The sequence below is a fragment of the Chrysemys picta genome, chromosome 8 (assembly GCF_011386835.1).
Source record: "Chrysemys picta bellii isolate R12L10 chromosome 8, ASM1138683v2, whole genome shotgun sequence".
Lineage (NCBI taxonomy): Eukaryota > Metazoa > Chordata > Testudines > Emydidae > Chrysemys > Chrysemys picta.
The window spans coordinates 44,987,224-45,003,109 of NC_088798.1; the positions used below are offsets into that span (position 1 = coordinate 44,987,224).

Consider the following 15,886-nt stretch of genomic DNA (forward strand, 5'->3'; position numbering starts at 1 on the left):
GACATGTAGAAATAAATCTTCCCTTTTGCTGGAATGGGTGTTTTGAGGCATGAGAGCTTTGTAGAATGCACCCTCTCTAGAAGGCAGTCCTTGAGAACTAAGCATTTTTCATGTGAAAAAAGCGAGCATTTCTAATGGAGTTAGGAGCTGGAGTACAGGAGCCTTGCAACATTAGAAGAAAGGGTGAGTCTTAGAAAAAGGTAATATTGTACTTGAAATTTTCTATTACTTTGCCACAAAAAAATATTAATATTGAATCTGATCTTGGGTTTGATGGGACAGTTAGCATCACCTTGGTCAATATTAACTTCTTGTGTCACTACATCTGGATGCTGATCAAAATAAGTCAACATCTGTTTGTTATTTTGTATATGTAGTGAAAATATTGCCTCATGTCAATTAAATCCTTGGCAGCAACTTTTCTTCAAAAGGACACCAACATTTCTTATGTTATCCCTAGCCACAAGTCCCCTCCTCCCCACTGCCATAGTGTTTTAAGTACTGCATATATCTAAAATCCATGTATCAAAGTGGCATGGTGGTATGATTTGCAAGGAATATTGCGGTCAGCAGAAAAAAATACCAAATACTTTTTAATCATTCTCAACAGTTCTAATGCAAGAATAAGCCTCTCTTGGCCCTGAATGGTTTTCATTTCACTTCATATAAAGAGGCAAACATATTTACCAGATGTTGTCCTATACTCCAAAGTTGCTTTTCAAACCTTTGGATAAATTACAGCTGGAGTTCAAAGCAGTCTGTTAGAATTACCTCTCAGGCTTTATCATTTTACATTTAAAAAAAAAAGGTACTGATAACTATTAAATATATCATTTCATATGCTGTAATATTTAAACATTTTGAAAGGGATTTCAAGATGCAGCTTTCTGGTTAAATACATCCAATAACCCCATGGGACCAGATCCTCAGCTGGGATAAATCTGTGTAGCTTCATTGCTTTCAATGCAGTTATGACAACTTGCACCAGCAGAGGATCTGGCCCTTTGAATCTAGCCAGGGCACTGCTGATGCTCTTCATTTTTTCCAGACTGCCTGGTTTAAAATAAACTCTCTTTTCTTCATCCCCAAATTAACATGTGTTAGTAGAAAGTTAGTGATTTGTAACAGGGGGTGGGGGGCATTTGTGTGTGAATAGAGGGCCAAATCCCGCACACCTTCCTCAGGCAAAACTCCCAGTTTGAGCTCAATAGGCTTTTGCTGAGAAAGGAGGGGAGGGTCCAGTTCAAAGTGTTCCTGAAAGGTGCTATATTTATAACCCTGGAGAATGACGCACTCCGTTTATCCACATAGCAGGTAGAGCATAGCAGACAGCGATGCAGGGACTTCATATCGTCCTTCCAGTTTGTCTCAGCTCATACTTGGTGGAACACATGGAGTAGAGTTACCAACTTTGATTGGATGCATTCCTGGAGATTTCATCACATGACATAATCTTTAATTAAAGATTAATCTTTAATTCCTGGAGACTCCAGGACAATCCTGGAGGGCTGGCAACCCTAACGTGACCTAAAGTGAGGATAATTCAATTTCCAGGCCCATTCAGGTTTTGGCCTCTCTGCTGACTCTGCCCCTAAGGATGCCAGTTAAATGGTTTTTGAGACATGGGCACATGTCCAGTGGGAAATTGACTCATTTCACGCAGGCAACCAGGCAGCTCTCAGATGGTAACAGCTATTGGTAACTGTTACCCGGGGCTGGACTTCAACCAGCTAACCAAAGATCCAATTGCCAATCCTCAAGCGTCCATTCTCCCTAGGCTGGTTGGCAAAATGATGCTACTGACTGTCAGGCTTAATCTGCTGGTGAAAGCTCAGATATGATTTTTTTTTTAAATATCTAATTTTTTCATCTGTTCAATGTTTTATTCATTCTTCATTTACCCTCAAAAACATGAGCACTGCTTTACATACAGATATTGAGACTGGGGGTAAAGCACCTAAGTTAGTTTTAAAAATAGAACTTAAGTTCCTAAGGCTATGTCTATATTACAAGCTAGTGGTGTCATTTCCCCGGTCGTGGATGTACTCACAGGAGCTGTCATCAAGCTAGCCAGCCCAGTTTCAGGGAGGTTTGTAGTCAGCCTGGCTCAGCTGTGCCTCCACTGTTGATACCAGGGTTACCGTGACTACCCTGCTATTTATATTCACTCTAGCTGGATGAGAGCTAGTGCAAGTATGTGTACATGAGCAGGGGAATCACACCCCTAGTTTATAGTGTAGACATAGCCTTTAGGTCACTGGGTGCTAAACCTACAGCAAACCAGAGTTTCCCAAAGTTTAATGGCATATTAAAAGTAAAAAAAAAAAAAATGAAGAATTGGATGAGCAGAACCCATCAATTTACCTTCACTTTTCTGCCTGATTGAAATTTAGGCTTCCTATAGCGAGAACTAGAAAATAATGAACAAGTGCTACTACTAATCTCTTGTGTTTTCTCATCAATTGACAGTAAGCAGCGGAGGTCTTAAGGGTCATAGTGTTTCATCACTGCTATAAACAGATTTGTTATTTGTGATTATGCTTTGAGCTGGCGTTTAATACACTAATGCCAAAAGCCTTATCTTACCTGTTGAACAGTTTGGCCCTGTGTAAGGCCTGTAGCAGTCACATTGATAACTCAACCACAAGTTGATGCAGCGTCCCCTATTTTGACAAGGGTGGTTTTCACACCTGTCCTGTTTCGTACAGCCTGATTTGACATTTAAAGATGTTTCACTTGATATGTTCTCAGGGGTAATAATGTTCAAGTCTATTTCAATGTCCTGAAGACAGCCTACAAATGAAGGTGCAGAATGCATATTATAGATGTTAGGTGGAGAGTAACTGCTCATGTTTCCCACTGGTAAACCACCCAAAAATGTGCTCTGAAATGCAAGCATCAGTTGATCACTATCTATTGCAGCAGTAGATTTATTGACACATGATTCTATACAAGAGCTGTCAAGTAAATTAAGGGTAACAGCTCTTGCTAAGGTTACCTCCACGGAATGCCATTCTCCATCACTGACATTATGTGAAATATGCAAAAGAACCTGTGGCTGGTTATTGACTTGCATGAATAAGTGTAAGTAGCCATTCAGTAACTCCAACTTGACAAATGTATCTTTCTCCCCTCGGTGAAATATAAAAGCTGTAGGTTGCACAGTCTGAAACCTCAGGTTTATGTTATAGAAAGATCCCTTTACAGAGGTCATGTCACTGTTCACCCAAAGGAAACCATTTCCCTCAAAAGAAAAGGTGGTTATTGTTTCACAGTGTGTTCCAGTATACCCAGGTGGGCAGATGCAGCTGGATCCATGGTGGCCATTTTTTAAATGAGGGATACATAAACCACTGTTTTGGCATTGATGGTCATTGCAGCCAAGGAGGACCTCCGTACAGTTCCTGCCACCATAAGAAATCCCCTCCTTCTCTCCAGATGGGCAATGACAAGTGTAATTTCCAGGAAAATTCTCACAGGTGCCACCGTTTTGGCAAGGGTTCATGTAACATTCATTGATGTCTTCTTCACAGTGAATACCTAAAAAAAAAAAAAAAAAAAAAAAAAAAAAAAAAAAAAAAAGAATGATTTGATTGGATAAGTGCAGGCCAGTTTTTCTCAAACTGTTTTAGATATTTAATAAAATGAACTCTAATTACAGGGGGGATCTGTTTATCAAGGGATGGTTGGTCCCCAGAGATTGACAGCAATTAGAATAGATGCTGTTATTATTTTGTATTGCAATAGTGCATAGTGGTGCCAATCAGGGTCAGGGCCTTGTGCTAAGCTCTGTACATATACCCTAGTGGCAAATAATTGATGAAGAAAAGAGCAAGCTACAAATTTGTCTTGAATGGCAGTGTAATGAAATCAAGATGAAGACGTGATCAAACAAATTGCTTTCCATGGCAGAGTGGGTGTGAACGTGGCAATTCTTTTGGAAAAATACTTTTTTTTTTTTTAAATCCCATGTTGAAAGCCAAGAACTGTTCGTTAATATGTATGAATAATAAAATAATACATAGATCAGAGACTGCAGGTTCTTCTTTCTCATTTACATTCATTCAGTTGAGGGGAAGAATGGTCCAGTGGTTAGAGCGCTACCCTGGGCTGCGGGAAACCTGGTTTAAGTCCAGCTCTTCAATAAACATCCTGTGTGACCCCGGGCAAGCCGCTTAGTCTCTCTGTGCCTCAGTTCCTTATCTGTAAGGTACGGAATGGTAGCACTGCCCAGCCTCACAGGGGTGTTGAGTGTATAAATACATTAACGATTGTGAAGTGCTGAGATACTACAGTGATGGGGGCCATATATGCACCTTAAATAGAAAAAAAGTTTTCCCATAATCATGTCCCCATTCCTCCCTTTATAGATTCAGCTTTCTCCAGGGTGACCAGTTAGTCTTGCAAACAGATGGCTCTTTGAACATACATACATATTTGAAGTTCTGATATTCAATGCACACTTCACCATGTTTCGGGAGCGACTTTTCTCTTCCTTCAACAGATTCACTCTGATGCTAGTAACACATATCTCACAGAGATCTGAAACTTAATAAATGGGGCCTAGATCCCCCAGTTTCCCTTCTCATACAGAGCAGCCAGGAACCACACCATTCAAGAGTGACCAGTACATATTCAATGGAGAGGGGAAATCCATAGAGGCCTGCAGAAGATCCCAGTGGGATTTTTGGTTGAAAACTCACATGGGTTTTAACACAGAGATTCCATTTCCCTCCCCAGTTTTTATTCCAGAGAAGGAAAGGAAATGTCTTGAGCTCTTTGGTTGAAATATAATTACAAAGCATGATCATTATGAAGTAATTTACCAAAATAATGTTTGAACCAAAATATCTCCCACTGAAATTAAATTGGCTTAGATGGGTTGGCTGGCTCTCCAGAAACTGTGTAAGAATTCTGTAGTGTAGTTAACAGCATATAAGAAGACGCTATTCCCTTCATCGAGGATAACTTGTTATCATATATTGTACCTGTCTTTGCATGCAAACCTATAAAGAGACTGACCTACTACTGCAAAACACACATGTCCTTCAAGCGAAATTATAGGAACGAGTTAAACTATTTTGATTAGCTTGGAATAGCAGCCATACTAATTCAGTGTCTGTCCACTTTACTCAATCATTGTCATAACTAGCCCTCTGTCTTAGCAATGACCCTTGTCATTTATCATTCTCAAATTATGGTGTGAAGTTTCCAGATGAAAGTTCAGATCATCAAATGTAGCCAATACTATCTCTTATGTTTTGGCAATGGGCTATTACTGCTGTAGTCTCTCTGTTTCCCAGCTACCTTATATATATTCCATCATGAGATGTCTATTTGTACATTAATGTGTAGTGACACCTGACAGAAATATGAATAATTGGGACTGACTTTCTTAAAGTCAAGTTCACTTTCTAAACCTTCATTGACTGGGGGCCAGAACAATATCTGCCTCACCCAGTTTACAGTAATCTATATGCTGTAGTCTTGTCCTGCTTTTTGCTATACTAGAAGTCATTTGAATATATGAAAAGTGAAGTTCCACTGAGCTGTTATGCTTCAGCCGATGTTTTAATACATCATCTTCCTGATGTCGCCTACTTTTTCTGCCTTTAACATAGAGAATGAAGTGTCCACAAGTATGTACAACTCAATCGTGCACTGCTGTTGTAGTCATTTGGGTGTCACTGGGTTTTTGTGTCAGGGCTAAAAATGTATGCAATATTGAAGCAGTAGGATCAGCTGGGTGCTTAAGTATGCCAAGAGCTGTATACCCTCAGAGTCGTCAGAATTCATTTAGCAATGTATGGATCAGAGCTTCATACTACACCTTTCATAGAGTGAATTGGCAAAGTGGATGGCACAACATATGGTCTGTCTAGGTACTTATGTATCCCCATTTCACCTATCTGAGCCCTGCATATATATCATTGAGCCTATCCTCCCAGTTTATCCTTCCTGCCGTTCATACAGGTATCACAAAAAAGGGCTGATTCTCCACTTTTTTTGGTAAATCATGTACATTTCCACTTCGTAAATTAAGTAGAACATTTACTAATGGTGAAGTATGACAAAGAACAAAACCACACCACAGTGTTCCTTTGTCTACAGAAAGTAAACCCTGGAATGTAAAGAACCTGCATGTTAGGATCAATTTTAGGAAACACTATTTCATAAGAATTTCAATGTCTGAATGTGAATCTCTGTTTAAGCAGTATTAAATGAGATTTCAAAAATAACAACAAACTGTATCTATTCTAGTTTGTATTAAGATCAACACAAAACATACACGCAAGCCCCACTGAAAAGCCAAAGATTAAATCCCTGTTTAGTTCTCAAGAATAATTAAACCTCCTTACAAGCACTGTCTGATATTGCTTGTTATTTGCCAATTGGCTGTGCAAGCAAGGACCACTGTCACTCAGGATAAAAGGATTAGTCAATATTTATAGAACTGCCTATGTGGTTCACCAATTTCAGTTTGGTGTATAAGTCGTCATGTAAAAAATAGTTTGCATACGGGTAGGCCACGAGACAGACCAAAAATTAGCGGCAGGAGAGGGTAAGAAGGAATAGTAATTGTCACTTCAGTGCTAATTGTTTTGGTAGTTATAAGCATCTGCTCAGCTAAATACATTGTACATTCTTTTGAAAGTAAAATTATCCAGCCTTCTTTTGTACACAATTTATTTCATAATACAATTTGAAATCAGGAATACTTTAAAAATGTTTCTCTTCATATACCATGTTAATTTTTCCCCATCTGAGATGATGCATTTTATTTTAAAAATTGGATGAAATGTGTCCATTTGATCTTGTACTTGAAAAAACAGATAATTTCTTTGCATTTTTTAATGTGCTATTAAGATATTACAACTGTTTACTCACCAAATTTTTCAAATCTTAAATTAAGCTGTTTCAAAATTAGTAGCAAATTGCCACAGAAATTGAATGACAAAAGCAATTATTCAAATTTAATTCTGCTAATTGTCCATTAATTTTTCACTCCATTAAATAATTAAAATTAAAGCTACTATCCGAATTAAACATTTGTTTGCGTCTTTGTTTAGAAATCTGTTTACCATCCTCTCCCATCTCAATTTCTTAATGCATTCTAAATATTATGCAAGTAGCAAGTTGGTATTCAGGCCAGAAACTCTATGTTCAGTACAGTCGAACTGCCAGAAAATACTGAGAGGTCTGAGCCAAGACACAGTTTAGCAACAACAACAACAAAAAAACCCCAATTACCTGTAAATACTGTCATTATAACAGCGTAAGCCTGCATCCTAGTTACAACCATTTTTTTCCGCAGTAAAATGGATCTTACAATATTTATGTGGTCCATGAAATAATTTTCCATAAATTTTGAAACAATTCTAGAAATGAGGGCTTCTTTTCCAGGATTAGCTTGTTCCACATATGTACTATGTTTGCTGATGTAGCCTGACGGTGTATTTTCCCCAAGCCAGATCAGTAGGGCTTAACTTAAGACTCATTATGCTGCTTACGCAGTAGGCATGTATACTTGGACTCTTTCTCAAGCTATAACTTACAACGCCCCATCCAAATGTGCACTGCATGCTCCTTGAGGGTGAGGGTACCTTTAAAAGACAGTCATAGTTCTACAGAAGCCCTGCCACTTGAGACTGTCAGGGGTATGGTAAATCAGAACATTCCTTGAGTGCCTGGGACATGCATCCCTCCCCGTCTAGTGACACACAGACTGGCTTTGAGTGCCCCCGCCCAACATCAGGGGTCGTCAGAGCCTTGTGTCTCAGGAATATGGCTTTTATGGTCTCAAAGACTCCCATATACAGGAAACTCAGTTGCTCTACCTTGACAGATTGAAGGGCTGAGTTGACCCTGCCAGCATTTGAATCCAGAGTGCCATGGGACCTGGAAGTTTGCAACCTGATGTTTAGATAACTAAGGCATCCCCTCCAGCTGGAAAAGTTATATATATATAGTGTGATAATGCATATGCTTTTGAACACTGTAATTCAGACTCTTTCAAAGGTAACTCAGGAAACCTTATACAAAGTTATGGAAACATTGGTGTTATGACTAAAAATGATCAGCATTTATCTGGTGCTCATGCTGTGGTATCTGTGTACTTTACAAGGCTTAAAGTGCATTTCTCTACTGAAAAGTCACTCTGGTACAATGGCACCTGGGAGTTTGTTACTGTCACTGGATTATTTCTTTAACAAATGGGCTCAGTGTACAAGTAAAGAGTTTCACACTTTGAGAACCTCAGGATCTCAGCTAGAGAGATCAAAACACCTGTTCCCTGGCTGCTTGCAAGGGGAGTCAAATAAAGTCAACCATTCAACTAAAATCAGCCTTGAAACTTTTCTGAAGGCCTGAGCAGCTGCTTTTAGCGTTGGTCAGATTTCTGCTTGCTCCACCTATGGGGGAAGCTCTGCCATTCATATCCAGAAAATTCAAGTTTATCAACTACACATTTCTAAACTATGTGAGGGTACAGCACTGCTACAAGGAGATGGGCCTGAAAGAAAACTATAGATCTGGATTCTGGTTTGCAGCTTGAAGCTAACACTATCAGGAACCAAATCTGAGCTCTCTGCAATTTGGGCAGGCTCAGATGTGGGGTTCAAACTCTGGGGGTTCAGAGCCTTACAAAGAGTTCAGATACGGCGTTTTGGTTTGGGCTCATCTCTCTCACAAAGCTGAATAATTCCCAGTGTCTAAAGTGTAAATGAAGCTAACTCTAATGCAAATAAGAGTAAACCTTGCAGCAACTTAAATGATAATGTGCCCTTTAAAAATATGTATTCTGGGGGGTGGACAGGGAAGAATCTGTAATTATCCTTTCCCCGCCCATCTTAACAGTTCTTTGGAACAGTCTGTTAGAAAAGCTCCTTCACTCTCTGCAGCATCTTCTATTCAAGAGGCTCATTAATCCTGAGGCCAGCTGAATGATCTCGCTGGGTATATATTCTTCAATGCTCCAAATCTTATTGAATAATCATGAAAATTCAAATTTTGCCACATCTGTGCTGATAATTGCAGAGATAATTACTTTTTGCTGGAAGGAGGAAATGCACCTTTATGAGTGAGAGACTGCAAGGAAGCGAAATCGCCCATCCTCAAATAATGATAATTAAATCTCCTGATTCAGGGTGTAAATCAGTTGCCACAGGGTCAGGAGGGAAATGTTACTGCTATGAACACTACAGAGCTGGTGAGGTGAATTAAAGGATTTTTTTTTTTCTTCTGAAATGTAAAATAACTACTTCTGCTGGATACTGGTCTTAATCCAACCAGCAATCAGATTTGCCCTTGCAAATCTTGTATTGCTGTTTTAGCAGGAAAAAGTCATATAGTACAAAAGACAAAATACGGGACAGGGCTGATGCACATGGAAAGTTGAAACCCTGATTAAAACTGCATTACAATAAGCATTTGCTGACACTGAGATAATGTACACATGATAACTTTCACATAGAACACAAATTTTGTAAAGTCCTAGTAACTTGTTAGTTATTGCTTTATTGCCTACAAATTCATTATTCGGCTATTTTTCCTCTTTCCAGTTGAAATGTCCATTTTAACCTAATACAATTTTGGGAAAAACATAAAATGGAAACAGAGCTGAATGACTTGGCTTACTCATTAAATATGCCACTCTTGCTGAGGGAATATGGAATTCATAATGTGCTACGTTTGGTATAATATGCTGTAACTCAACCTTTTTAAATTGCACTGGGCTGAAACTTCATAGACTAGTTTGAACTTTTCAGCCTTCATGGATTTTTTTTTTTAAGCAGGGGAAAAAAGGCCTTAATCTCTTACATCATTAAAGCTTTTTGAGTGCAACAGCATTTGGACATTTTTTTCCATTTGTTAGATGTTTGGTAACACCTTAAATAATTTTCATTTGAAAACAAAAATACCTGCTGTAGGTGATTGTGTAGTGAGGACTGGTCTGTTTATTTTATTTTACAAATATTGGAAACAGCCAACCTATTTAACAACCGGCATCAGCTTCTAAGTCGTTTCAGCTGGGCTTTTTTCATGAGATTGCTTTGCTAAGCATCAGTATATCTTCCTCAATATTCTATGTAGAGCATGGTCAGAGGTTAGCAACTCTTGGGCATGAGAATAGCATGAAGCCTTCTCATAGAAGAACAGCATGGCATAGCTGCCGCTTGCCCCTAGGCCTACACTCTGGATTCACTTGGCCTCTGGCGTACATATTGGCAACTACTGAGCAGACAGTTCAGGGGCCTTTCTGTCTCCCCTCTCCTTGATCCCAAGGTGGATATGAGCCAGAAAGGACAACTGGGAGCAGGAGGGCAGCAATAATAGTGGGGACATAAGTGGAGGGGTAAAATAGTAGTATCAGGATCCCCAACTCTTCAGTTAGCTGCATCAGGCTCCCACATGACAAACCCCCAGCCCTGGTGCAATGAAGAACAATCATTCTTGGGTTTCCCCTGGACTGGTGTGTCCTTATGCCACTCTCCACCCCCACCCACCCCCACCGTGTGGGTCAGTGTCTATATGCCACAGTCCGCCCTGAAAGGAGCAGTTGAGAAAGCAGTTTGAGGTTCTGCACATGGTGTAGAATGGACTGTAGGAAGAAGTGAGGTCTGGAGCCAGCTTAAGTCTGAAGTGAAATTCAAAGAATATGGGAATCCAGAGTAGAACTTTAAAAGGAACATAGAGTGAGGGCTCAGGGCAGATAAAAGGGGGGAATGAGCTATGAGAAAGCCGGGGAGGAGGAAGAGGAAGTGCAGTAATCAAGACAGAAAACAGAATAATTTTAGTGGTGACAGAGATACAGCAGGTAAGATTTTGGAGATTAAGTTGTGGCAAAAAAGAGTGGGATTTGGAGATGACCTTAGTGTAAAGGAAGAATCCATTTTGAAGCACTTGGAGGACAGGAAGGTGATCAAGAACAGTCAACATGGATTCACCAAGGGCAAGTCATGTCTGATGAACCTGATTGCCTTCTATGATGAGATAACTGGCTCTCTGGATATGGGGAAAGCAGTGGACGTGATATAGCTTGACTTCAGCAAAGATTTTGATACAGTCTCCCACAGTATTCTTGCCAGCAAGTTAAAAAAGTATGGATTGGATGAATGGCCTGTAAGGTGGATAGAAAGCTGGCTAGATCGTTGGGTTCAACAGGTAGTGATCAATGGCATGATGTCTAGTTGGAAGCCAGTATCAAGCGGAGTGCCTCAGGGGTCGGTTCTGGGGCCAGTTTTGTTCAACGTCTTCATTAATAATCTGGAGGATGGGATGGATTGCACCCTCAGAAAGTTTGTGGATGACACTAAACTGTGGGGAGAGGTAGATATGCTGGAGGGTAGGGATAGGGTCTAGAGTGACCTAGACAAATTGGAGGATTGGGCCAAAAGAAATCAGATCAGGTTCAACAAGGACAAGGGCTGAGTCCTGCCCTTAGGACAGAAGAATCCCATGCACTGCTACAGGCTGGGGACCGACGGCTAAGCAGCAGTTCTGCAGAAAAGAACCTGGGGATTACAGTGCATGAGAAGCTGGACATGAGTCAACAGTGTGTCCTTGTTGCCAAGAAGGCTAACGGTATATTGGGCTGCATTAGTAAAAGCATTGCCAGCAAATTGAGGGAAGTGATTATTCCCCTCTATTCGGCACTGGTGACATCACATCTGGAGTATTGTGTCCAGTTTTGGGCCCCCCACTACAGAAAGGATGTGGACAAATTGGAGAGAGTCCAGTAGAGGGCAACACAAATGATTAGGGGGCTGGGGCACATGACTTATCAGGAGAGGCTGAGGGAACTGGGGTTATTTAGTCTGTAGAAGAGAAGAGTTTGGGGGGATTTGATAGCAGCCTTCAACTACCTGAAGGGGAGGTTCCAAAGAGGATGGAGCTAGGCTGTTCTCAGTGGTTGCAGATGACAGAACAAGGAGCAATGGTCTCAAGTTGCAGTGGGGGAGGTCTAGGTTGGATATTAGGAAAAACTATTTCACTAGGAGGGTGGTGAAGCACTGGAATGGGTTACTTGGGGAGGTAGTGGAATCTCCATCCTTAGAGGTTTTTAAGGCCCGGCTTGACAAAGCCCTGGCTGGGGTGATTTAGTTGGGGTTGGTCCTGCTTTGAGCAGTGGGTTGAACTAGATGACCTCCTGAGGTCTCTTCCAACCCTAATCTTCTATGAATCAATGAGAAGGAGATGAAGGCATCAAAGATGACACCAAAAATACTGGTCTGGGTGATGGGGAGGATAGCATCAATGGTTGAAGAGAAAGAGAAGTAGAGAAAGTTTGGGAGGCAGAATAGTGATTTTGTCTCAGCAATGGTGAGCTCGTATTATATATACACATGAATATGAGGGGAGGGAGGAAAGGGCTAAAAACAGATCGAAGGTGGATTCAGGGAGAAGAAAATCAGCAAAGTCAAAGGCAGAATATATAGAAGAGTTAGGAAAAACAAGAGCCATTGGATTTTGTAATGGAGAAAAGGCAGTCATATGAGAGGAAGCAGACTGTCTACTTACAAAAGGTGGAGGAAAATAGGGATCAAAATAGAACAGAAATAAGTGGGACAGGGGCGTCAAAAGGACTGGAGACAGGGTTACAATTGATTGGAAGGAGCTGTGGACTAGACATGTGAAAGCCAAAGAAAGATGTTTTATTTTCTACTTGCAGTATGCTGTAATTGCAAGTGCCATGGCAGAATGTCAGAGAGAGATTTGTTAACAATTCACCCCATTTTTCATTTTTCACTTTGCTGGGTACCCCAACCAGACTGTTAAATTCAAAACATCAATGATCTGTTTTGCATTTTGTGTAGATTACACACTTGTACCAACATATACTGTGTATGTTTGAACTGCCAAGTATCCTTAGGGACCTTAAAACAAACAATCCCTTTGAGCGCTTTAATAGGGTCATACAACATCACATTGTCATTGACTTAAAATCTGTTTTGAGCATTTGATTAAAGAAAACCTCACTCTGGAATTTTTAAAAAAAAAATTCACTCCTAAAACTTCTGTAGGGTTTTTAAGAATGTTTGCTGTTTGATTAATACAGCTATTGAGAGGCTTGGCTGCATCCAGTCTCTTGTAAAGGAATTTTGTATCTTGTCTCTTGTTGGCTGTTTCCTCTTTGTTCTAATTGAGATAGGCATGTACAGCCATTGTGCTGTCTAGTGTGAAACTGCTCCTGCCCCTAACTCTTGCCCAGGGAGATAGTAGCTTGGGAAAATATTTCAGTGATTTGCAAGAAATTTTGTTTTGCTAAAACCAATGTGCATCTCTACAATCTATAAAAGTGACTGCGTTTGCATAACCTCATTGTCAGTCCATATTACAATAAATTCAAAAAGCCAGTAGGCTAGAAAATGATAGTTTTAATAGGGCATACCCAGCTAAAAGGAGAACAGAGCCCTAAAAATAGATGTGTATATACTGTATGTATATATTATGCTAGATATAAAGTAGAAAAGTGAGTCTCTACTCCTCCTCGAAACATACTTTCAATAACCGTTATCCTCACCATTGTATTTAACTATGGTTTGCTATGGACTGGATACAGCAGTTTGTAAGGGCATAGATTTTACTATATATGGGTGTTGCTGTACACAAAGCAGCGTAGATCAAAAAGCACACTAGGGAGCTTTTACTGTGCATCAGCAGTGTCCACATGGACACTTAGTGCATGGCACGCAGGCCCCGGGTAAATTCACAGCCTTGCTTGCTGTGAACTAAGTATTCATGGAGACAAGCCCGAAGGCTTAACCTCAAAAACAGCCCCTCTCCATATGCACACAACCTAATAATAAATAAGAATAAATCCTTTTGGTAGAAAAAAAAATCAGTGCCGACATTACAGTGTATTATCCATAATACTATTGAACTTTGACTATCTAATACTGTCTTCTTGTTAAAATAGCTAGAATCTCAGAGTTTACACCAGAGTGAGATCATTCTGAACCAGGCCCAATAAATCTATTTCTAGCAACTAATTATCAGCACAAATTAGCCACGTATGTTGCATTTTTCCTTAATCCATTCCCTCCTAAACAAACAGCAATGTCCCTATTTTCAAGGTAATTAAAATATTTTCTTATTTAAAAAGATGATCAGCATCCTTAAGGGAAGTAAAAGGTTAGTTTAACTTCTTTTAACTTCTCCATGCACCTGGAAGAGTCACTAAGCATATCTAAACAAAAACAGGTCATACCTCATTATAATCACTTCAGTGTTGATTTCAAGCAGTGCAAATGAGCCGATATAAATATGCAAAGTACTATCATTCATGTTCTTACTCTCTGCAAACACTAAAACAATTAAGAGTGAGATGCTACAGGGAACAATTTAGGTAAAAGAGCTTTTATGTGACACGCCACATAAAATACAAAATTTTTGGAACTCGTTTCCCCAGATTATTTTACTGCTTGGTATTGTGACGAACTTTCTCATGTACTTGAGAAGACCTTAGTCATAGGACTCATATGTGATAATTAACTGTCAGCAAAATGTAAATCTACTGGGTTCAGTCAAGAAGCATAAAAACACACAGGGTTTTTTTTTTTTGGGGGGGGGGGGGGGGTTCGGGCAGCGGGTTGTTTGGTTTTTGTCCTTGGTGGGTTACAATGGGAATCTGGTGTATGTAGTTTTATACGAAAAAAGAACAATTGGATAGTTGAAACACTAGTTTTTTGAGGCAAGGAACCATCTTTACAAGGCATAAAATAGTAGAATTTCTGTTAAAAAAGAATAAAACCAAGCAATGAGGGCTTGATCTTGCAAACATGACTAGGCTTCATTCTTACCTACTATGTTTAAAGCTTCCTCACAGAAGCATGAGGTCCAGCTGTAGTGGTTTGTAGGATCAGGGAACCTGACATAATGCTTTTCAATTTCAAATGCTGTGCATTATTAACTAAATCTTACAGCACTTCTGTAAGCAGGTGTGACAATCTGTACCCTTATGCTCATCCTTTTTACAAGACTATGATAAATTTTGTACAAAGTATGCCTTGTGAGGTATCATTTTTAAATCTCATAATCCGCTGAACATTATTGTCCCAGTAAAATATGAGTGGCAACACTCTATGTAAAGTTATAAAATTCTATTGTATAAGACACGTTCCAAGTCTAGGAAAACAGCTTCAAACTAGTTCCCCAGAAACAAAAGGCTACCCAGCACCTCAGCCAGGTGTCAGCGTAATCAAATGGACTATAACCTAATTAAGTGGCTATTCTTTGGCAGGAAAAAGGATGTAAGTGAGAAATTTACATGTTGGCAAAGAAACAGCTGGATGTTCCCATCCCACAGACTTGTCATGTGAACCCCAGCTGAGATGATTCTCGGAGAAGAGAAATGCTGTGAGAAAGGGGAGCAAACTCCTTAGATTACCTCTCTCCTCCCTTCTCTCTGCCCACGACATCCACAACACCTGAAGGACAAGAAAAGGAGCATTGGACTGGGGGATGGGTCCTGGCTGAAAGGCATCCTGCCAGTAAGACCGCAAAATCATGTGGTAAGAGAGATTCATTTAGCTTGTTAAGTTAGTTCTTAGTTGCATTCTACCTTTTATTTTCTTGTAACCAAATTCTGACTTTTATGCCTCATTACTTGTAATCACTTAAAAGCAATCTTTCTGTAGTTAATAAACTTATTTTACTGTTTTATCTATGCCAGTGTGTTTGGATTGAAGTGTTTGGGGAACTCCATTTGAGATAAGGTTTGTGCATAAAATTTCCTATTAATGAAATAATGGACTTTATATGAGCTTGAATTGTCCAAGAGGATACTGGGCAGTACAAGACACATTTCTGGGGGAAAGTCTGGGACTGGCAATTTGCTGGTGTCGCTCTGCAGTCTAATTCAAGGATGGCAGGCTGGCTGGCTGAA

The 15,886-nt window shown here is 39.9% G+C and overlaps 1 protein-coding gene across 1 annotated transcript in view; it reads right to left on the reverse strand.

Annotated features, from left to right (window-relative positions):
• Positions 1-15,886, reverse strand: part of CRB1 (crumbs cell polarity complex component 1) — a 170,450-nt gene that overhangs the window by 55,320 nt on the left and 99,244 nt on the right. The window contains exon 6 of the mRNA XM_065554408.1: positions 2,587-3,540. Coding sequence (XP_065410480.1) covers positions 2,587-3,540 — 954 coding nt within the window. The remainder of the gene's footprint in view (positions 1-2,586; positions 3,541-15,886) is intronic.